The 24,110-nt window shown below is 37.3% G+C and overlaps 1 protein-coding gene across 1 annotated transcript in view; it reads left to right on the top strand.

Moving 5' to 3' along the window:
• Pbp95 (proximal sequence element A Pbp95) overlaps positions 1 to 24,110 on the top strand; it is a 542,864-nt gene that overhangs the window by 453,260 nt on the left and 65,494 nt on the right. Inside the window, exons 19-20 of the mRNA XM_090372002.1 lie at positions 10,025 to 10,669; positions 20,410 to 20,879. Of these exons, the coding sequence (XP_090228128.1) occupies positions 10,025 to 10,669; positions 20,410 to 20,879 (1,115 nt within the window). The remainder of the gene's footprint in view (positions 1 to 10,024; positions 10,670 to 20,409; positions 20,880 to 24,110) is intronic.

The following is a 24,110-nucleotide window of genomic DNA, read 5'->3' on the forward strand; positions in this document are numbered from 1 at the left end:
CATGATGTCCCAAAAAGGTGTAACCAATTTTAAATGTTTGTAACAAATGTAATTTTAATGATAGAAACACAAAACCTGTGCTAAATGTGAGAAAAACAGTTGAAGTTTTTACTGACATTCAACATGTGCACCACTTGTCACACGAACAAAAAGGTGTAACCAATTTTAAATGAGCAGTACAAACAATAGGAAACTAATAATCCTTTCAGGAAGCGACTGTGAGAGCAGATAATTACCAGGACATGCTTGAACTCTGTGTATCCTCAAGTGGATGAACTGCCAAATGGGGTTATTTTCCAACAGGATGGAGCGCCGCCACATTGGGCTTTGAGTGTGAGGAGGTCTCTTGATGACAAGTTTCCTGGCCGTTGGATTGGGCGTGATGATCCCATTGCGTAGCCACCACGTTCATCAGATTTATCCCCTTGTGATTTCTTCTTATGGGGATTCATCAAAGACACAGGCTGCAAGACCCCTTTTGCAGACTTAAAGTGCAGGATTACAAATGCAATTACCATGATTAAGTGTGACACACTTGAAAAAACATGGGATGAACTTTATTACTGATTAGATATTGTTCTTGTGACAAGTGGTGCACATGTTGAATGTCAGTAAAAACTTCAACTGTTTTTCTCACATTTAGTGCAGGTTTTGTGTTTCTGTCATTAAAATTACATTTGTTACAAACATTTAAAATTGGTTACACGTTTTTGGGACACCCTGTATAATGTGGAGTGGTGAGCAAGTTGATCTGAATTACTGTCATTTATTGTTATATGTGATCAAATTTAGTTTAGCTGCGGATGTTGTTTTTATGTTTTTATAAACTCCAAGCATGAAGGCTGAGAAGACAGAACATACTTGTCGACATTAAATTTGAATTTTTGTAGTTTGTAATTTTTGGTAAATACATGTAAAGGAAGGTTTGTTCCACAGAATAGAAACAGAAGAGAAATTGAATAAATGAGGAAGCAGAAAAGTTGATTCTGTGAGTTTGGAGTTGGACAGTGAATGGCTGTTCATTGCTTGCAGCATGTGACGCCGTGCCAACTGTGCCGCTTTAAATTACATTATGTACTGTGTGATGCAGTTACATCATAAAATCACGTTTGTAAAAACACTTTTGATACTGATTAAACTACATAGAAAACTAAGTAGTGCCTGTATTTTTCCAATATCAAAATACTAGCAATGGCAACAGAATTTGAATTTTCATATAATGTCCTTCGAAGTTGTTTTTTTAAGAGACTTTGAAGGGAACGTAAAGAATTTGCTTTATCTGATTAAGCTGGTAAATTTTCCAGCTTAATCAGATAAACACAAATAATAGTTATGCTGCTAATTTTAAATAAAGTTCCTCTTAGCAGCTTCCAAAAAGCAGCTTTTGCTGCACCAAGGGAGAAACCCTTGAATTGAATTTCTCTAAACTATTAGCCTTAACTACCCAAGGAGATAACTTATTACAGTTATTAATAACTTTTGGCTAAAAGAAAACTTCCACTCTAGATCTCTTTTCCTATAATTTGAATTTATGGCCTCTAATTCTGGAATTATTTATAACAGTGAAAATTTCCTTCATTCCTTTTACTATTCCCTCTGAGAGTCTTTTAGACTTCAGTCAAGTCCCCTCGAAGTGCTTGGCTTCAGGCTCTGTAGATATTGTATTTGAATTCTTTCTCATATGAGTGCCATTTTGTAGATCTTGTCAAGTGGCTTGTCCATCTCTGGACTTTTTTCAGGAAGCTTGGTTTCATTTTTTAATTGTGGTCTGCATACTTGGACAGCATTCCAAATACAGTCTTACAATTGCCTATTACAGTGTGATTATGGCTTCTCTCTCTCTCGATACAAGAAATTGTTCGATAATTCATCAGTAAGCTATCATGAGCCTTACTTGCCACCTGGCTGCAATGCTTGGTGGAATTTCATGTCCACCTGCATCATAACTTCCAAATCCCTTTCGTTATCTGCTGTTTTTAATTTAACCCCACAAAGCATATAAGTTATTTTGAGTTGCTTTTTTATTCCTCAAGTTTAAGAAAAGTCCTTTCATTTTGTTGTATTAAAATATGGCTGCCTCTTTTCTGAATGTCCTTGATGAAGGAGTGCTGCTTGTCACTGATAATTACCAATCTTCACATTATCTCCAAATTTTGACATTCCTTTTATCCCTTTGTCATTATCATAGTTGAGATTAAATTTCCATTCATATATTCTGCAGCCATCCTCTTTAAGTTTATATTCCTTGTGTGTCATCTCAGAATGAGTAAGGATGTCATCGGCATTTTATGTAAAACTTTTAATGCCTTATACACTTCATTTAAGTCAACACAGAGGTGTCCAGTTTCAAAAAATTGCAATTTGCAGAATCTTAATCCTTTTTGGTAAGAATATCCTTTTATGCCTTCACTTAATCTAGTTGCTCTTCTCTGCACCTTTCCAACAGATTTCCTTTTTAAAGTGAGCTTTTTCAACCTGTATACAATATTCTAAACTTAGCCTCACATTGCCTTACAGTGGAATAATCACCTCTGTCTTTTTTTTTTTCAAAGTTCCTTCATATTATTGACTGTCATGGGCTGTTCTATCTGCTTGTTTGCACTGCTTATAGAATTTAATGCAAAACTATACATTTACATTTAGGTCTGTCGCCTGTACCTTTCATACCAACTAAGAAATATTGTTCAAGATTTAGGCCAAATTGGATGTCAGATGAACTAATTATACATGAGGCAGAGAAGAAAATGCATGAGATACATATAAATTAAGAGGTGACACAGAAGCCTATGATAGATATAAACTGGTCTGTAACCAAGTCACAAAGGAGGTTAGGCAGGCAAAGGCAGGTTACAAGAAATCTTTGGCAAAGTATGCAAAGAAAAACAGCAAAGCATTCTTTACTTATGTAAACTCTAGAAGGAAATGGGTGAATCAGATTGGTTCACTTGATATCGAAACTTCAACTGTTGATGATCCTGCTCAGGTAGCTAACAAACTAAATGAATATTTTGCCCCTACATTCACACAATTGTTGAAGATAAACATAAGAAAGGCACCTGGAGTGGATGGAATCTATCCAATTATATTAAAGGAGGCAGCAAAGGAAGTAAGCAAACCCTTAGCCATAATTATGAGAGCTTCCTTGGAAACTCTCATAATTATGGAAGGTACCCATGGATTGGAGATGTGCAAATGTGACCCCCAATCCACAAAGGAGGCACAGGTAATTACAGACCTGTTAGTTTAGCTTCTGTTCCAGGGAAATTAATGGAGGCACTGGTTAAAGAAGCATTGCAGGATCATCTAGACAAGACTTCAGTTATAGCTCAGACACAGAATGGGTTTGTTAAGTGGAAGTCCTGTCAGACCAATTTGATTGGGTACTATGATGTAGTCACAAAGAAACTGGATGCAAAGAATAACTTTGATATCATATATTTGGATCTTAGAAAGGCTTTTGATACTGCTGCACAAATTGGAGCAGTGCGGCATTGGAGGCAAATTGCTGCTATGGATAAAGGGATGGTTGAATGGGAGAAGACAGAGAGTGGTAATCAGTGGACGCTGCTCTTCGGGGACTAATGTTATTAGTGGAGTCCCTCAAGGTTCAGTGTTGGGTCCATTGTTGTTTTCTGTATTTATAAATGATATTGATGATGGTATATCTGGCTTAATGTCCAAGTTTGCAGATGATACGAAGGTTGGAAGGGTTGTTAATAACCCTAATGACAGTATGCTGCTGCAACAGGATCTAGAAAAGTTGAGTAGATGGGCTGAGAGGTGGCAACTGAAGTTTAACATTGACAAATGTAAAGTACTGCATATGGGAAGCAGTAACCCCAGAGTAACGTATCACCTGTGTGGTACTACACTGACAGTGGTAGAGAGTGAAAAGGGAATAATTGTTGCAGGCAGATATGAAGTTTTCTAAGCAATGCAGATGGTCTGCAAGAATAACTCACGGTGTCTTGTCACTGATATACAGGAATTTTTCTAGCAGGGATAAGGAGGTGATTATCCCGTTGTATAAGACAATGGTCAGGCCACACCTTGAGTACTGTATACAGGTCTGTAGGCTTCATTTTAAGAAGGATGTAAAGCTGTCGGAACGAGTAAAGAGAAGGGCAACAAGATTAGTGAATGGATCAAGGGGTTGCTCTTACGAAGAAAGGCTTAAGTTTTGCAGATTACAGTGTCTGGAGACTAAGCACCTGCGAGGTGATCTGATTGAGGTGTATAAAGCCTTGAATGGATTGAGCATGCTCAATACTGATGGGATTCTTCCTCTTGCTCGGAATAATATTCATTTAATTTTAATTTATGCCTTCTTAGGCAATTATTCCTGGCAGTGTGCCAGAAATAATCGCCTAAGAGGGCATAAATTAAAATTGAGGAAAGACGGTTGTAAGATAGATATGCGGAAGTTTGCCTTTAGCAAGCGGGTGGTTGATTGCTGGAACAAACTTCCATCTGTCATAGATTTGATAGCTTAAACAGATTTAAGGCTTAAATTTATACAGATTTATAGCTTAAACAGAACTAGACATATTTGGAACTAGTGGATTGGTGAAATGTGAAGGATGTGTGGTTTTTTTTTTTGGCTGATGCTGTATAAGCTTGCTTTTTTGCATCATATGCCCTTGCTAATGGGCAATGCGCCAGATGAGATCAGCAAAATGGCACCCACATGAGAAAAGAATTAAAATATGAATTCTTTTCACCTATGGTGGTCTCCTTACTTGATCCTAGATACTTTAAAGGAGGTTTTATTTAGGTGCATAAGGCTCTGAGAGGTGAAAGTAAAATGAACAGGGTGAAATTTTACTCTTATGAATGATTTCAGAACTAGTTGCAATAAATTCAAATTATAGGAGGGAGAGGTTTAGACTGGATTGTGAGAAGTTTTCTTTTAACCAGTGAGTTATTAATTATTGAAATAAATGACTTTATTGGGTGGTTGAGGCTGATGGCTTGTGGAAATTCAGAGCTTAGCTGGATAGTTAAGCTCTGAATTTCCTCAATATCAATATTTTTTTTTGTTGGTGCAGCAAAGTCCAGGACTTCCTTGCTCCATATGGTTACTACTAACTATAAGCTTAACATTTAAATTAAATTATATGAGCTTCTTTCCCTTTTACAGTTGTCTGTATGAGTAGACAGTGGCATCATCACAGTTATTATACAGGCGGATAAGTTTTCTGAGCAATGTAAGCAGATGGCCAGGATAGCCTATGGTGTGCTGTCAATGATTTATTGAACAATATCATGTAGAGATGCATGGGGGGGGATCATAGTCCCACTGTATAAGGCAATTGCAAGACTGCATTTGCAATACTGTGTCCAAGTATAGAGAACTCATCTTAAAAAAGACATTGTGCTTCTTGAAGGGGTCCAAAAAAAAATGGATGTCATCGGCATTTTATGTAAACCTTTTAAAGCCTTATACACTTCAATTAAGTCAACACACAGGTATTCGGTTTCCAGAAATTGTAATTTGCAGAATCTTAATCCTTCTTGGAAAGAATATCCTTTTGTGCGTTCACCTGATCTAGTTGATCTTCTCTGCACCCTTTCCAACAGATTTCCTTTTTAAATTGAGCTTTTTCAACCTGTATGCAATATTCTCAACATAGCCTAAGCATTGTCTTACAGTGGAATAATCACCTCTGTCTTGTTTGTCAAAGTTCCTTCATATTATTGACTGCCATGGGCTGTTCTATTTGCTTGTTTGCACTGCTTAGAGAATTTAATGAAACTATACATTTACATTTAGGTCTTTTCCCTTATGAACTGCTTTGAGTTTGGTGCTTTCCACATAATTATATTATTCTGGGATTACATTTTAGTTGGCTTATTTGGATCATCGTCTGCTGTAGCCAAGTGGTCTGGCTCGAAGGTACATAAGTATGCATGCTTTGAATGACCGGTGTTCAAACACTTTGACTGCTAAATACAGTACTGTTTCTTGTATTCTTTCAATCTTGTGAATTCCTGACTGTGTGGTCATCCTGGAGTATATATAAATCTGTATTTATTTATTTAAAGTGTTTAATTTAAGAAATGCAGTACCTTCCATTCACCAAATTATATGGCAGGTCCATTTACATTTTTGCTTTTAAAAATAAAGATTTGTCTTAATTTCAGTGCTTGTTTCTTTGTAACATTAATGACTGAAGTGGGGTTTTGTGAACTGTTGTTGTTGTTACTGGCCATTATTTAAATATGTAGATGTTCCTTTTTTAATGAATTTGTTGATATAAGATTAGGTTACTTTGAATTTGTTGGGTACAGTGACCACACTGTGGTAGTTGATTTGCTTTAGTTAGGATGGTGTTATATAATCATCTTCATCCAGGTCATGCAATGTAGACATTTTATATACCCACATACAGGTAGTTCTCGACTTTACGAGTTAATTCGTTCCTGGTGCACGCTCGTAAAGTGAAAACTCGTAAAGTAAGAATTGAAATAGGAAATAACTTAGTTAAAAACACAATTTAAAAACAGTTTTTCTTATCCATTGTTACTGGTATTAGTCATAAATTACGATTCTGCTCTTGCATAAAAGAAATCTGCATATTTGTTCATAATCCAATCACTATTCCAACACCATGTTTTATTGTTATAGTATCCTGCTCTCTGACAAAACCATACCACTCTTTAATCAATTTCCACAAATTATTTTCTGATATCATAATATTCTGGTTCCAACAACTTTAATAATATCCAGTTTTTAGCTGGTTGCCAGCTGATGTCATAAACATAAATAGCTGGCTTTAACCAGACATTATAAAATTATTTAAATCACACAGTGTGTGATCAAAAACTCAGCAACTGAACTAATATTTGAGTAATTATGAAGGTTATTTGCTATTCAAATGAATCTCCATCAAAGTAGTCTCCTCAATGCTGTATACTCTGATCTCAGTGTTTCTTAAATTTGTGGAAATATTCCTGATAGGCTTCATTGCTAATAGTTCTTGTGCTGTGTTTGGAATAATCTCCTCAATTATTGCTACTCTGGGTGTGTTAGATAGATGAGTATGGAGAATGGGAGGCCACAATGATGGAAAGTACTAAGTGTGTGTTAGGAGCATTGTCATCATGTAAGTGCCAATTCCCTGAAAGTCCCTTTTCCCGTAATTTTCTCCAGGGTCATGCAATCACTGTAGAACTAGGTAGAACCATGTGAGACAAATCCATAATAAACAGAACCGTATGAGTCAAAAAATACAATAAGCATGATCTTTATTAAGATTTACTTGCTCTTTTGACTTTGGAGATGAGAGACTGGGCTTTTGTTTCCAGTCATGCACCCATGATTTATCACCAGTAACATGGGAAGAAAAATGTCCAGGTCAGCAGCAGCAGTACATTGAAGACCTTAATGTGCAAGAATTCACTGGTCTCTGTAATTGTCAGTGAAGGTGTGTAGCAGAAACAACATATAGCACCTACTCTGTAAGATGTTTTTAACATTTTGTGAGTTGAACTTTAGCCTAAGTTGAAAGAAAATTTGATGCAGATTCACTACTCAGTAAAATCACTCACTTTAAAATGTGACAAAACATCTATTCAGTGCACACTAATTAAGGGTGACTTCAGATAAACAGTATTTATATATTTCTATGTTTACATACCTAAAACATATAGCAGCAAGTCACAACGATACTACAATTTCAGTATACAAAGTTGGCCCTCAAACTCTTCAAATCTTGTGTTATAAGTTTGGATATTATCAGTTGAGTCCTCTGTTAACTAATCACACTAATTAGTGAAGTAATTAACTAAAATCAGATACCTTTCTCCAATAAAGATTTTTTAACTAATCATTACAATAGTAAACAGTTACTTAAAACCATATCCTCCATCCATTTCATGCCCCAAGATGTGGGCAACTCTATGTGGTGAGGAGACCTCCCAGCAACACTGCTAGTTTGCCATATTAGAGTCACTGGGATCCAACAGCCACTTAGGTTCCAGGCTATCATCATAAGAATCCACTGTGTTTTCTGTGTGCTGCGACCCATGGAAACTTGTAAAGGTGGGGAAATCATGGTGGTCGAGGGGCCCAACTTCAACCAACCACTTTGGTCCCCACTTCAACAAGCCAGAATCATTCAGCTGGTGAGTTTTCCTGCAGGAGTCAACCATGTCAATACCCTGCCCTACCGTTGTGGTCTGAGGGACAGGATTTAGGCTGGCGACAGTGCAGGTATGTTGACTGGGTAGCCTTGACTTCCCATTGTTGAGTGCATTTGTTGCTTGCTGAGTAGTGGGCATCCCATTTTGACTCCATGGTGGGTGAGGAGACCAGGCATTGAATCAAAATTAAAAACACTGAACCCAATAACATTATTTTTGGGATGGGGGGGGGGGGGTAACACAGTCTCTATTTGAAAATAAAAATAAAGATCCAGTCAGTGCCAATGCAGCAAAGAGACCTTCAACTGAAGTACTATCAGGTCCCATTCTGAGCATCTTAATTATGCATTCAAAAACTGAGAAACCTATCCTATTGGGAAAATGTCACCCTTTTTCTTACATAAGAGTTTAGAGAGGTTAGGGGTTAGCAGGTTTCCCAAAATCAGTTAAGATGCTTTTTTCTGAGGATCTCTTCTTGCTCAAAGTCAGAGTCATCTGTTGCCATCTTTCCAGATAACACTATATCTGGGAAGTTTCCCCACAAATGCAGCATATAAGCAGCTGAGTTGTAGAGTTATTATTATTAATATTCATATGATGCAAGGAAGCCTGAGGCTTATGCTGCACCAGGAAAAAAAAAAAGTTCCCGAGTAACCCTGAGAGAGAGAGAGAGAGAGAGTGAGAGTAGTAGAAGGGAATCACCAAGAAAGAGAAGAATGATGATATCCAGCTCAGGACCCTGGGTGTGCCAAGCCCATACTCACCAGATGTGAGCCCCCGGGGTTAATTTAACTAAAGAGTTAATGTTGAACCACATTAAAACCCACTATTACCAAAGGTGTATGGTGTATACTGACTCTTTTAGTATACTACAGACTTTATTCACATCCATACCTGACCTAGGTCCAGTAGAGGGTTAATTCTCTTTCTGAGTATTCTTTCGACACCTGTTTCTGCTGGATTCCAAGTCATATTAGGATCAAAGGTAATGAACTGGCTAATGCTGCAGCCAGGTCACCACAACCCCAGATCAACTCTTACCTGTTAGTCCCCTATACAAGCTATAGGCAGGTAATATGCAATCCATTACTCTCCCAGTGGCAACAAGTTATATGAGATAAAGCTCCTAATCCAACACTGGCAGTTTAGTCTGCACAGGAACTGTACAGAAGAAGTTGTTCTAGTTCACCTCCTCATAGGACATAGTCATCTTACGTATCAATTCATGCTGAGGGCAAATGACCCTTATATGTGTGAGAATTGTGGCACCTTCTTAAACATTTGTCATATTTTATATTTTAACTGATTGTCCACATTATAAACACGAATGAATTTTATATTTTACCACTCATCTGGCTGAACCTTATATACTCAGTCAGATTTTATCTGACAATGACCACGTGTCTTCTGTTTTTGGTTATTTGAAATCATTAAACCTTTTTACTCGTATTTAAAATTTACCTGACCGGGGTTCAAGCCCCTGACTGCTGAATACAGTCGATCTGCCAACCCGCACTGGACCAGCGTGGCAGATTATGGTCTATTTCCCTCAGCATGAATTGTTGAGGAGGCTTCCATCCTGAAGTGAGTTGATAATGGCTGCACTTTACTTTTTTTTTTTTTTATGATATATTTTGAAGTAGTGACTTACTTCGTTGGGTCACCAAAATCTTAACTGTTATCTCTTATATAACCTGATTTTGGTGCTAGCCTTATTGCTAATGTGCATGTAAAATCCTAGACCAAACCAAACTGTCCATTTCATGCCTTTTTAATATATACTAAATTATATTCATCACTAACGAATAAAACTGTTTAGTGACTTCATATAAATATATTTTAAATTCAGATTTTAAAATTGCACATTTTTGTTAATTAGATTTATCAGGGTACAGATCCTGATGTTGAAACAGGTATCGATGGGGATGATGAAGAAGAGGAGGAGGAAGATCTTTTTTTGACAAATAAGAAGAGAAGGAAGTTGAGAAAAGAACAACAGGAAAAAAAGAAAAGACGGGCATATGAAAAAGCTATCAATAAAAATAAACTGTCAAAAGTTCTAGAAGATAAAGTACTTGGTACATTTGGCAGCTCTGATATTCCTGTGATGCCTCCCACTAGAACATCTATAGAAGCATTCAAGATCCTTCTTCTTTGTCGTAAGCGTCTTGCTACAGTTGCCTATTCTGGAAATTCGATGGATATTTTATTGATATTTAATAAACGTGGTGATGACACATCGAAGGTCTGCTTTAAGTGCCAGCGAAAATCAAATAATAGTTCATCTGAAATGGATTGTGAGGAATATGAAGAAGATATACCTACTGATCAAAATACTGCTAATGGGCAGTTAACATATTTTAATGCTGAATTAGCAAGAACATCTCATCCAGTTACTGTTGGATCTTCAGAAGAGTTTCAATTTAGGAAAGATAAATGCAAACGCACATATAATAAAAAATCAATAGGACAAAAGAATCTAATGACCTCTGCATCTGTAGAATCAGATATATCTTTGAATAAGGTAAGTCCTTTAGTACCCTCCTGGTATCTTTTAACTAAAAAATTTACATGTAAATAATATTTCAATGTATATCTTTATTTTAAGAGTACTTTTGTATTGTATTTTTGAAATAGTTTATAAATATATATTTTGATTTCAAATAAAATTTTATATTTAGTAATTGTGATAAGAAAATAAATAACACTGCACTCCACATAAATTAGTTATTGTTGGTGACTCTATTGTCACGGAGACAAGTAATATAATGTTTAAAAAGGATAGATGAAATAGGACCAAGGTATGTCTCCCAGGGGCAAAAGTTGATGTTGTAGAGCAGATATCATCTTTTAAGGACCAAAGGGTGATATTGTCTTACATGTTGACACCAGTGACATTAAGAGTAGGAGATCTGCAGATTTACTTAACAAGTACAGGTCAGTGTTGAAAAAAAAAATTGTGAGTTAGGGTTAAATTTGAAAGTGTCTGCAACTCTGCCCAGGCATGATAGCAGGGAGTATATGATGAGAGCCTTTCATTGTACAATTGTTCGTTGTACTCATTCGAGCCATTAGGCCTATAACACACTCCTACTCTTATTTTTCAATTCAGTCAATCAATTGCACAATCCCTGGAAGGATTGTGCAATGCTTGTGGGGTAGAATTTTTTTCACCGCGGTCTGTGCCTGTTAACAGGAGAGATTGCTTCTACAGAGATGGGATACACTTAAATAGAAAGGGTGCAAGAATATTTGCTGATGCTATCGAGGCAATGTTAGGTCGATCAGAAAACTGCTAGCTTGGGGGGGGGGGGGATTCACAGACTAAAAGGTTAAAAGTAGCAGCAGGCAGAGGTGAAGGTGCTACTTCTATTAGAATGAGTAGCGGCCTGAAGTCAGGGGTGCTGGGGGTTTCAGGGACTGAAGGCAGTCATCACGAAACAAATAAATACATGGTCTGTGTTAGGGTAACTAAGAATAAAAATAGGTCCATTTATACTTGCATGTATACCAATGCTAGAAGTATAGTAAATCAATTTGATCACTTTGAAGTGCTGATCAGGACATCCAATGTGGATATTGTTGGTATATCAGCGACATGGTGTAACACAGATATTAGGAATGCAGAATTGGAATTTGGGAAGTACAATGTGTACAGAAGGGAGGACGGGTTATGCTGCTAATTAAGAAAAACATAAAATCAAAGGAGGTGCATCCAGTTGACATAGATGGACAGTGCAATGTTGAGTCAGTTTGGTTTCACATAAGAACTGGGAAAATAAAAATAAGAGTAGAAGTGTGTTATAGGCCTGCTGACCAGGCTAGCCGGGTGGGTAAAGTGCTTGTCTAGCAACCCAAAGGTCGCGGGTTTGATTCCCGCCTCGGGCTTGGATCAAAGTACTGCAAAAACCTTGGGAGGTGCATTATGGCCACAGAAGCCTATGCGCCAACAACTACCAAAAAAAAAAAAAAAAGAAAGAAGTGTTATAGGCCTAATTAGCATTAGCATTAGCATTAGCAGAGGCATATGATGCAAGAAAGCAAGCTTATTCAGCATCAGCCAAAAAAAAAAAAAAAAAAAACCCACTCCCATTTCACCCCTCCGTTCGTTCGAAATACCTGTCCAGTTGAGCTTTAAATTTGTTTAGGCTATCAACTTCAACAACCAGTGATGGAAGTCAGTTCCACCAACCAACCACCCGCTGGCCAAAGGCAAATTTCCGCACATCTATCCGACATCCGTCCTTCCTCAATTTGAATTTATGCCCTCTGAGGTGATTATTCTGAGAAAGATGAAGAATCCCATTGGCATTGAGCATGCTCAAACCATTCAAAGCCTTATACACCTCTATCAGATCACCTCGCCGGTGCCTAGTCTCCAGACTCTGTAATTTGCAAAACTTAAGCCTTTCTTCGTAAGAGCAACCCTTTGTTCCATTTACTAATCTTGTTGCCCTTCTCTGTACCCGTTCCAGCAGCTCTACATCCTTCTTGAAATGAGGCCTCCAGACCTGTATACAGTACTCAAGATGTGGCCTTACCATTGCCTTATACAAGGGAATAATCACCTCCTTATCCCTGCTAGAAAAATTCCTCTTTATCATTGACAAGACACCATGAGCTACTCTTGCAGCTTGTCTGCACTGCTCAGAGAACTTCATATCTGCCTGCACAATTACCCCCAGGTCCTTTTCATTCTCCACCACTGTCAGTGTAGTACCGCAGAGTTGATACGTTGATCTGGGGTTACTGTTTCCCATATGCAGCACTTTACATTTGTCGATGTTAAACCTCATTTGCCACCTCTCAGCCCATCTGTTCAACCTGTCCAGATCCTGTTGCAGCAGCATAGCGTCAGTATTGTCCTTAACGACCCTGCCAACCTTTGTATCATCTGCAAACTTGGACATTAAACTTGATATCCCATCATCAGTATCATTCATAAACACCGAAAACAACAACGGACCCAACACTGAACCTTGAGGAACTCCACTAATAACATTAGTCCACGTTGAGCAGTGTCCATTGATTACCACTCTCTGTCTTCTGCCACTCAACCATCCCCTTATCCATAGCAGCAATTTGCCTCCAATGCCACACTGCTCCAATTTGTGCAGCAATCTTCCATGTGCAACAGTATCAAAAGCCTTTCTAAGATGCAAATATATAATATCAAAGTTATTCCCTGCATCCAGTTCTTTTGTGACTACATCATAGTATCCAATCAAATTGGTCAGGCAAGACCTGCCCTTAACAAAACCATGCTGCATCTGAGCTATAACTGAATTCTTGTCTAGATGATCCTGCAGTGCTTCTTTAACCAGTGCCTCCATTAATTTACCTGGAACAGAAGTTAAACTAACAGGTCTATAATTACTTGTGTCAGCCTTTGAACCTCCTTTGTGAATTGGGGTCACATTTGCACATCTCCAGTCCATAGGTACCTCCCCTGAGTCCAAGGAAGCTCTCATAATTATGGCTAAGGGTTTGCTTACTTCCTTTGCTGCCTCCTTTAATATAACTGGATAGATCCCATCCACCCCAGGTGCCTTTTTTATGTTTATCCTCAACAATCTCTCCTCCACTTTCCTCTCAGTTATTACAAAATCATCCAGCTCACTGCCAATGTTTACTTTACCTACATCATTCTCCTTCCTGAATAACTCCTCATGCGTGAATGTAGATGCAAAATACTCGTTTAGATTGTTAGCCACCTGAGCAGGATCCTCAACTGTTGAACCATCAATATCCAGTGGACCAATCTGATTCATCCCTTTCCTTTTCGAGTTCAAGTATGTAAAGAACTCTTTTCTGTTTTTCTTTGCATCCTTTGCCAAGGATTTTTCATAGTCTGCCTTTGCCTGCCTAATCTCCTTTGTGACTTGGTTACAGACCAACTTATATCTATCATAGGCTTCCATGTCACCCATTAATTTGTATGTATCCCATGCATTTTTCTTCTCTGCCACATGTCTCATTAGTTCATCTGACAACCATTTAGGCCTAAACCTTGAACAATATTTCTTAGTTGGTATGTAAAGCCTGGTAGCCTCCAAGATTAGTTCCTTGAATGCTTCCCATTTTGAGTTTGCTGTTGGTAACATCATCAGTTGGTCCCACTGTATAGAATTTAAATACTGTCTCAGACCATCATAGTCGCCTTTACGAAAACAAAAACCCTTCCCTTTACCTCTGATGGTAGTTACCTCCTTGAGTAAATCCCACTTCAACACACTGTGATCACTGCCACCTAGTGGTTCATTTATCTGCAGGTTCTTAATGCATGAAGAATCACTACTGATAATCAGATCAAGAGTATTGCTCCCTCTTGTTGCCTCACGAACATGCTGATGTAGAAAACAATCATCCAATAAATCCACAAAAGCCTTGCTAGTGTGCGAGTGACCAACCCACAAATTCCAGTCAATATCTGGGAAATTAAAGTCCCCCATTATAAGACTCTCTGATTTACTGGCCCACTCTATTTCCCTGTACAATATCTTATTATACTCATCAGAGTCATTAGGCCTATAGCACACTCCTACTCTCAATTTTGATTTCCCTATGCTTATGTCACACCAAACTGACTCGACGCTGCCCTGTCCATCGATGTCGACTGGCTTCACTTCCTTGGACTTTATGTGTTTCTTAATTAATAGCATGACCCCTCCTCCCCTCCTGTCCTGTCTATCCTTTCTATACACATTGTATTCCCCAAATTCCAGTTCCGCATTACTTATATCTGTGTGACACCACGTCTCTGATATCCCAACAATATCTGCCTTTGAAGTTTTGAGCAATACCTCAAATTCATCAAATTTATTTACCAAACTCCTAGCATTGGTGTACACGCAGGTATACATGCACCTGTTTCTATTCTTAGCTACCCTGACACAACCCATGTGTTTACTTGTACCGCAATGACTACCAGCAGTCTCTGAAATATCCTGCATCCTGTTTTTCAGACTTCTGCTAATTTCAATAGAAGCAGTGCAAGAATCACTTCCACCTCTGCCAATGGCTACTGTTAATCTATTAGTCCTTGTATCCCCCCCAACTAGCAGTTTTCCGACCCACCTAACACTGCCTCGACAGCATCAGCAAAAATTCTTGCACCCTTTCTATTTAAGTGTATCCCATCCCTGTAGAAGCAATCTCTCCTGTTAACAAGTACAGTCCAGGCTGAAAAAAATTCTACCCCTTGAGCCTTGCACAATCCCTCCAGGGCCGAATTGATCGACAAGGCTCTCATCATATACTCCCTCCTATCGTGTCTGGGCAGAATTGCAGACACTTTCAAGTTCAACCCTAATTCACGGCTTTTTTTCAACAGTGACCTGTACTTGCTAAGTAATTCCGCCGGTCTCCTACTCTTAATATCATTAGTGCCAACGTGTACAACTATATCACCTTTTGTGCCCTTAAAAGATGATATCCGCTCTACAACGTCATCAACCTTTGCCCCTGGCAGACATACCCTGGTCCTATTCCACCTATCCTTTTTACAAAGGATGTTCCCCGTTTCCCTGACAATAGAGTCACCAACAACTACTAGTTCCTGTGGGACCAGCGCATTCTGCCTAGGGGGCTGCTTCTGTGTTGCCTGATGACCAAGTGCAAGCTCTGGCGTTGATGTGGGCAGCTGAGAGCTTGATGGGCCCCTCAATTTATTTCCTTCGAGGGCATCCACCCTGTCCTTCAAGCTCTCATAAAGGCCCATAACAACGCTGAGTTGTCGCCTGATTTCCTTGCACTCCTTACATCGTGCACACACAAAGACATCCCCCTTGGCAGTATCATGTCCCGTACCCGACTGCTCCGCAAACATCAAGCAAACAGTGCATTTTACTAGACTGTGATTCAGAGGGCAACTGCCCCCCTCAGTTCTCCCCTGAACCACAGCACTCCCATTAGCTTGAGCCTTTTGCTTTGCTGCTCTGGTCAGAGTCATGATTCCGATTTAATTCAATAAAATTCAAAACAAAAATTAAATCCTTAAGTTATATCCCAAAACAGTTATGTTATATATATATTTTTTTCGGTATCTAGTGTTTTCTACGAGTTCCCTTTATACAACTTCCGTATCACGTGTACCACTATAGTTATGTATTAATTATTTGTTAGATTAAGTCGTTACATATATATATATATATATATATATATATATAGAGTTAAAAGTACAATTTAATTGACAATAAAGTTTATCAAGATTAATAGATTTACTGATTAGTTGACAATATTATATTATGCACTATACGACACTAAGCTTATGCTATCGTGTAAAAATGGCGGGAATTCACGAACGGTATTTCTACGGACTCGTAAGTATTGATTAGCTTCCAAATCTCGCTATCTCAATTTAGAATAAACTAAGGATCCTGACTAGGTCTAAAATCTACTTATAGAAGATAATTTGATATAACAGTTGGTTAATAAATCGACTAAATTTGGTTAAAAAAAAAAAAATTTGGTTTGTGACACGTGGATTTGATACCGTTACCGATAATAAGTAATATCTACAAAATCTCTGTCTAAGTTAAACTTTAAACTAAGTATCGTAACTAGGAATATAAAGCTACTCTAGAAAATAAGTTAATATGACAATTTAAACTAATAAAGCAGAAAATAAATCAGGAAAAACTTCTCTGTTTGAAGAGCTTTAAGGAGCAATGTCCGCACAGGCTAACCTCGCACCCAGTCTTTTTCAAGTCTAATGGCTCGAATGAGTACAATGAACAATTGTACAATGAAATAGCTTGGGCTAGTAAATCAGAATGTCTTATAATGGGGAATTTTAACATCCCAGATATTGACTGGAACTTGTGGGGTTGGTCACTTGCACAGTAACAAGACTTTTGTGGATTTATTGGATGATTGTTTTCTGCAGCAGCATGTTTGAGAGGCAACCAGAGAGGGTAATACTCTTGATCTGGTTATCAGCAGTGATCATTCGTGTATTAAGAATTTGCAGAAAAAGGAACCACTAGGTGGCAGTGATCAATTGTACTGATCTGGGATTTACTTAAAGATATAATTACCATCAGGGGTAAAGGAAAGGGTTTTTGCTTCTGTAAAGGTGACTACAGTGGTGTCAGACAGTTTTTAAATTCTGTACAGTGGGACCAACTGATGGTGTTACTAATAGCAAATTCTAAGTGGGAAGCATTCAAGGAATTAATCTTGGAAGCTACTAGACTTTTCATACCGATTAAGAAATATTGTTAAAGTTTTTATCCTAAATGGTTTTCAAATGAATTAATGAGACTCGTGGCAGAGAATAAAAATGCATGGGATACATACAAATTAACACGTGACACAGAAGCCTATGATAGATACAAGTTGATCTGTAACCAAGTTACAAAGGAGGTTAGGCAGGTGAAGGCAGATTACGAGAAATCTTTGGCAAGGGATGCAAAGAAAAACAGCAAAGAGTTCTTTACTTATGTAAACTCTAGAAGGAAGGGGATGAATCAGATTGGTCCACTTGATATCGATGGGTCAACTGTTGATGATCCTGCTCAGGTAGCTAACAAACTAAATGAATATTTTGCATCGACATTCACACATGAGGAGTTATTTAGCAAGGGGAAAGCCAGAGGTGTATTCAACTCTAGCAGTAAGCTAGAGAATCTTGTAATAACTGAGAATAAAGTGAGGGAGAAATTGTTGAAGATAAACACAAGAAAGGCACCCGGGGTGGATGGGATCTATCCAGTTATATTAAAGGAGGCAGCAGAGGAAGTAAGCAAACCCTTAGCCATAATTATGAGAGCTTCCTTGGACTCAGGGGAGGTACCCACAGACTGGAGATGTGCAAATGTGACCCCAATTCACAAAGGAGGATCAAAGGCTGACACAAGTAATTATAGACCTGTGAGTTTAACTTCTGTTCCAGGAAAATTAATGGAGGCACTAGTTAAAGATGCACTGCAGGATCATTTAGACAAGACTTCGGTCATAGCTAGACACAGCATGGTTTTGTTAAGGGGAAGTCTTGCCTGACCAATTTGATTGGATACTATGATGCAGTCACAAAAGAACTGGATGCAGGGAATAACTTTGATATTATATACTTGGATCTTAGAAAGGCTTTTGATACTGTTGCACATGGAAGACTGCTGCACAGATTGGAGCAGTGTGGCATTGGAGGCAAATTGCTGCTATGGATAAAGGGGTGGTTGAGGGGAAGACAGAGAGTGGTAATCAATGGACACTGCTCATCGTGGACTAATGTTATTAGTGGAGTCCCTCAGGGTTCAGTATTGGGTCCATTATTGTTTTCTGTATTTATAAATGATATTGATGATGGTATATCAAGCTTAATGTCCAAGTTTGCAGACGATAAGAAGGTTGGCAGGGTTGTCAAGGACACTACTGACACTATGCTACTGCAACAGGATCTAGAAAGGTTGAGCAGATGGGCTGAGAGGTGACAAATGAAGTTTAACATCGACAAATGTAAAGTACTACATATGGGAAACAGCAACCCGAGAGCAACGTATCAACTTTGTGGTACTACACTGACAGTGGTACAGAATGAAAGGGACCTGGGGGTCATTGTGCAGGCAGATATGAAGTTTTCTGAGCAGTGCAGACGGGCTGCAAGAGTAGCTCGTGGTGTATTGTTGATGATATATAGGAATTTTTCTAGCAGGGATAAGGAGGTGATTATTTCCTTGTATAAGGCAATGGTCAGGCCATCAGGCCACATCTAGAGTACTGTATACAGGTCTGGAGGCCTCATTTCAAGAAGGATGTAAAGATGCTGGAACGAGTACAGAGAAGGGCAACAAGATTAATGAATGGAACAAAGGGGTGCTCTTACGAAGAAAGGCTTAAGTTTTGCAAATTACAGTGTCTGGAGACTAGGCACTGGCGAGGTGATCTGATAGAGGTGTATAAAGCCTTGAATGGTTTGAGCATGCTCAATGCTGATGGGATTCTTCCTCTTGCTCAGAATAATCACCTGAGAGGGCATAAATTCAAATTGAGAAAAGACAGATATAGGATAGACGTGAGGAAATTTGCCTTTAGCCAGCGGGTGGTTGGTTGGTGGAATAGACTTCCATCCCTTGTCGTGGAAGTTGATAGCCTAAATAAGTTTAAGGCTTAGCTGGACAGGTATTTCGAACGAACAGAGGGGTGAAGTGGAAGTGGTTATTTTTTATTTATTTATTTATTTATTTTTTTTGGCTGATGCTGCATAATCTTGCTTTCTTGCATCAAATGCCTCTACTAATGCTATGATCTGAAACAAGGACAATTTCAATAGCACAGAATTTTTTTGGGGGATCCCTGGGTTAGGGATCCCCCAACAAAATACAGTGACCCCCCCCCCTTTAAATGATATGTGAAAATCGGAAGAATATTTTCCAGTTAGCAAAATAAAAATAAATTTACACTTACATACATAGCTTAATTAGTACGTACTGTAATATGTACATACTGATATTGATATTTCTGTTCATTGACTTTTTTTTTTTGTTGTTGTAAAATTTAAAACAGTAAAAATGATAAGCAATTAATAACAAAGAAAAGGGCACACACAAGTTGCAACAAACATGATACGCACAAGTGAGATACGGAGTAATGAGTTTCTGGAAATTTCTTTATGTTTTTTTATATGATTGAATATTTCATGGCAGGGGAAACACATTTCACCATAATAACGTGAAACCCCACAGAATTCCAGCTGTGGGTGCTATCGCAAGTGCAATAAGATCGATTTTACTACATTTATAATTACATTTACATTTATAATTGATTACACTAACAGAAATAAACCGGAAAGTTCAAATTGTTTTGATTGTTTTATGGTAGTGACCTCCAGAAATGTGCTTTACAAAAATACCATGAAGGCGATAACAGCTAGCGAGTCAACAGTGGGATTCACAAAAAGGAATGGAAATGTTGAAAATTATCTCTAACATAATAGCAGGATTTTCCCAGCACAAAAGCTCAAAAATACCATATTATGCAAGATTTCCCACAGTTCTCAAACCATGTTAGAGCAAAACCGTGTTGTAGAAGTACCATGTTATACGGGGGTTGCCTGTATATAACTATCTAATAATATGATTAAGAGGGGAAACATGAACATTCTATACAGTGGGACAGTGCATTGCTTTCATCCACTATTGCTGTGATTTGTGGTTACTAAAATTTTAATAAACTTTTCAGAACTTGGTATTGTAAATCATATGTTGAAATAAAAAGTTTGCATCTGATTATTTAAAAATAATAATATTTCTGTATTTTGTGCAGGAGGGGCAGATTGAAGAAATGAACAGAGGATCCTGGAGAATCAATATTCCTAACAATGACTTACCAGACAATGAGAATCATAGTATGAAGAAAGTTGGTTGTGAAGAAAACAAATCTGTCCACATTAGTGCCCCTGTTTTTGCATCAAATGGTAATAGAGGATCTGTAGACGTAATTTTGAATGATAATATGAAGTACAAGTTACAGAGACCTAATAGTGCAGCAGGTAGTAAAGAAATCTTCAGTATAGAGAAAAACATTGATGGCAGCAGTTTTTCTGAAGTTCAATGTTCTGAATGTGAAAATATAAGATTATTCCAAAAAGACTTTTATCTGCTCCAGAGAAGATTTGTATCCCTCTTCTTATGGCCAGCACTTCTCTCAACTGTCAGTCCTTCAGTAGAAAGTCAAGAAATTGTGAAGCAGACAAAAGCTGTTATTGCCCAAGAAAGAAAATATACAAAAAAGCCGTAAGTATATTCAAAATCATTAGTATTAGTCTTAGTAGAGGCAAATGATGCAAGAAAGGAAGGTTATACAGCATCAGCCAAAAAAAAAAAAACAATTTTCACATCAACCATCCATTCCATTTAATAATTTGTCTAGTTTTCCCTGAATTTATTCAAACAACTTGCTTGCACAACACTGGATGGAAATTTTCTCCAACAATCTACTACCCACTGGCTGAAGGCAAATTTCCACACATCTATCCTGCAACTCCTCCTTCAATTCAAATTTATACATCCTCTAGTGTGTTGTCTGAGCTTCAGAAAGGCTGCAATCTGTATTCAGCTTACTCAATCCATTCAGAGCCTTAAACATCAATTAGATCTCCTTGCAAGTGCCTGTTTTTCAGACACTGCAATTTGCAAAACTGAATCTTTCCTGGTGAGAGTACATCCTTACTAAGAATCCCAAATGATCTCACTAATCTCATTGCTCTTCTTTGCACCCATCAGACCTACATCCTTTTTAAAATGAGATTTCAAGACCTATATGCAGTATTGAAGATGTGGCCTAACCATTGTCTTATACAGCAAATAGTCACCTCCTTATGCCTGCTAGTAAAATTCCTGAGTATCACTGACAAAACTCACACTGGGAGCTGTTCTAACAGCCTGCCTGCTTGCACTGCTCAGAGAACTTTGTGTGGTTACCCTTAGGTGTATTTCATTCTCTTCTGCTTTGAGTGTAGTTCCTCACAGTTGGTACATTATTCTGGGATTACTGATATCCATGTGGAATACTTTAAGTTTGTCAGTGTTAATCTTCTCACTGCCTATTTTTTCTAGATCCTATTATCCTATCTTACCCTAATTACTGTTATTAACCACCCTGCCAACGTCTGTATCATCTGCAGTCTTAAAAATTAAGCCTGATATGATCCAACCCTTATCCCTGTTTAAGTTAAATCATATGGCACACATGCTTAGTGACTCAAGTCACCTTTTATACCAATAAGATTCTAAATAGCCTATAATCTCCATAGCACAAGAGTCTGCTTTGGCCCTGTGTATGTATACAGCCCTCTTGTACTTTTTTTTATTGATAGAGGGCTATCAATAAGAAAAATAGTCAATAGCTTATATCAATATTTTTCCCTTTGATCTGTCAATTTTTGCATTCACTGTCCGATTCTGAATTTCCTTTCTTTACAGGCTTACTCACATACCTGTTTTTCAACTTCCACCTTCTCTTAAATTTTTGCTGTGCTTCATATAAAGTTATGTTAGCATCGTGAATGCTACTTAATTTCAACAAGAAGTTTTCTACAAAATATATATTTAATGTTTGTTGGCAAATTTTAGAGATTTTTTTCATTTTAACACTTTTTTTTATTCCTCTGATTTTTGGCACTAATTATCATTTTCATTTTGCTCAATAAAAGACAATTCACTTCCATTCTCAGATCCTCTATATCATTGTATCTTCATCTAGATATTTAAGATTCTTTTTTCTAATGATGTAGTAAAATTTCATATCTATGATAATGTTATTTACCGTTGTGCCTCTTGTCAAACAAGAGGCACAAAGGTAAATAACAATTAGAGAAGGCACTGCCATATATGAACTGTTCAATTAAAAAAAAAAAAAAAAAAAAGCAAGAAATGACAAGGAAGATAAGACTGATTATTAATGTATTTCATAATAATTATTAGCTTGCTTGTTCTGCTTTATCAAACAATATTCCAGTAGTCTGAAACACATTGTTGCCTATCTGATATACATGCTTTTAACAGTGACGAACATCTATTTAACACTTGCTAATGCATGGCACTAGTAATAGCAGCAGTTAGAGAGTTAAAAAAGAAATCAGTGGAAATTTAACATATATAATTAGATTGAACACAATTGTTGTTGAATTGGTGAGTTCCATTGTAAAATGAATAATTCAGTTCTGCAAAGTCAAAATATTTTCACCAATTAAAAAATGTACTTGTGAGATAATGAAAGTTGAGTATCAGAATTAAGTTTAATGCTAATAATTTTCTAGATTTTAAGTGACAAAGAATATTTGATGTATATTGACAAAGCAACATTGGAGACAACTGTAACAAATTATTGTATTTTATGTGCAACACTAGTATAAAGTTTATTTTTATAAAGATTGAATCCACTCAAAGGCATTAATTTGGTTTTATTTAAATTATTGCAATACCAATAATTTTGGTATTGCAACTAATACCAAGTTGGTTGACTCATGCACAATACATAAATGTGCTGGCTAGAATCCTTCTATCCATTTAAGTAATGGTACCAGAGGATGGGTCAATTGAGTGGAAGAAACTTGCACATATTGCTTTAAGCTTTTGCTTTTCTTGTTGCATAAAATATTCACCTATTGATGAAACAGATTCTTAGGTACAAAAAGGTTGAGAAAATATATTTATTTAATTTAAAATTGTGTTGTTCTTTAATTAAAGGAGTACATATTGGTTCACTCACAGATTTCACATTATGCAATTTTGAGAAAGTAATTTTAGAAATTAAAACTTGTAATGAGTTACTTATTAGGGGAATTACCCCAAGGTAAATCGGTCAAAGTTGAAGGCGATAACAGCTAGCGAGTCAACAGCGGGATTCACAAAAAGGAATGAAAATGTTGAAAATTATCTCAATAATTTTGAAATAATTTTCAACATTTTGAAAATTTTGCTATTCGCGGTGGTTACGTTTCTGAGAAATGCCGTGAATACTGAGTTATGGCTCCCATAGTAATAAAGGGGTTGCGTTCCAAAGTATGAAATATACTGTATAAGAAAAACTAGTCTAAAATTTTGTCTATATATGTATTATACTACCTTCATAATATGACTATGTAAAATAGTCATAGTGAAATGCAAGCATAAGGCATCAAAATGAAAATAAGAAACAATTTAATATTAAAAATAATATTTATTAGAAATTTCAAACAAATCTTTCAATCCATCGCCTTTGCTATAGCTAAAAAACTTATCCGGCCAGTGCTATCACCAGTTTCGCTGAAGTGTTGATAAAGGAGTTTTGCCTTTTCACAAATGATGAGTGAACTTAACGGAATTTTATTTTGAGTTCGGTCTTCTATCCACAAATTTAAAGCCTTTTCCATTTTTTCTAATTTAACATCACGAGTAACGGAGCAAATTTTTGAAGTAACTAGCGCGTTTTCATGGACACTACGGCAGATTTTTTCTTCCGATTTCTTGATTGATCGTAGCGTT

The sequence above is a fragment of the Mastigoproctus giganteus genome, chromosome 4 (assembly GCF_048544385.1).
Source record: "Mastigoproctus giganteus isolate SK-2022 chromosome 4, ASM4854438v1, whole genome shotgun sequence".
NCBI lineage: Eukaryota > Metazoa > Arthropoda > Arachnida > Uropygi > Thelyphonidae > Mastigoproctus > Mastigoproctus giganteus.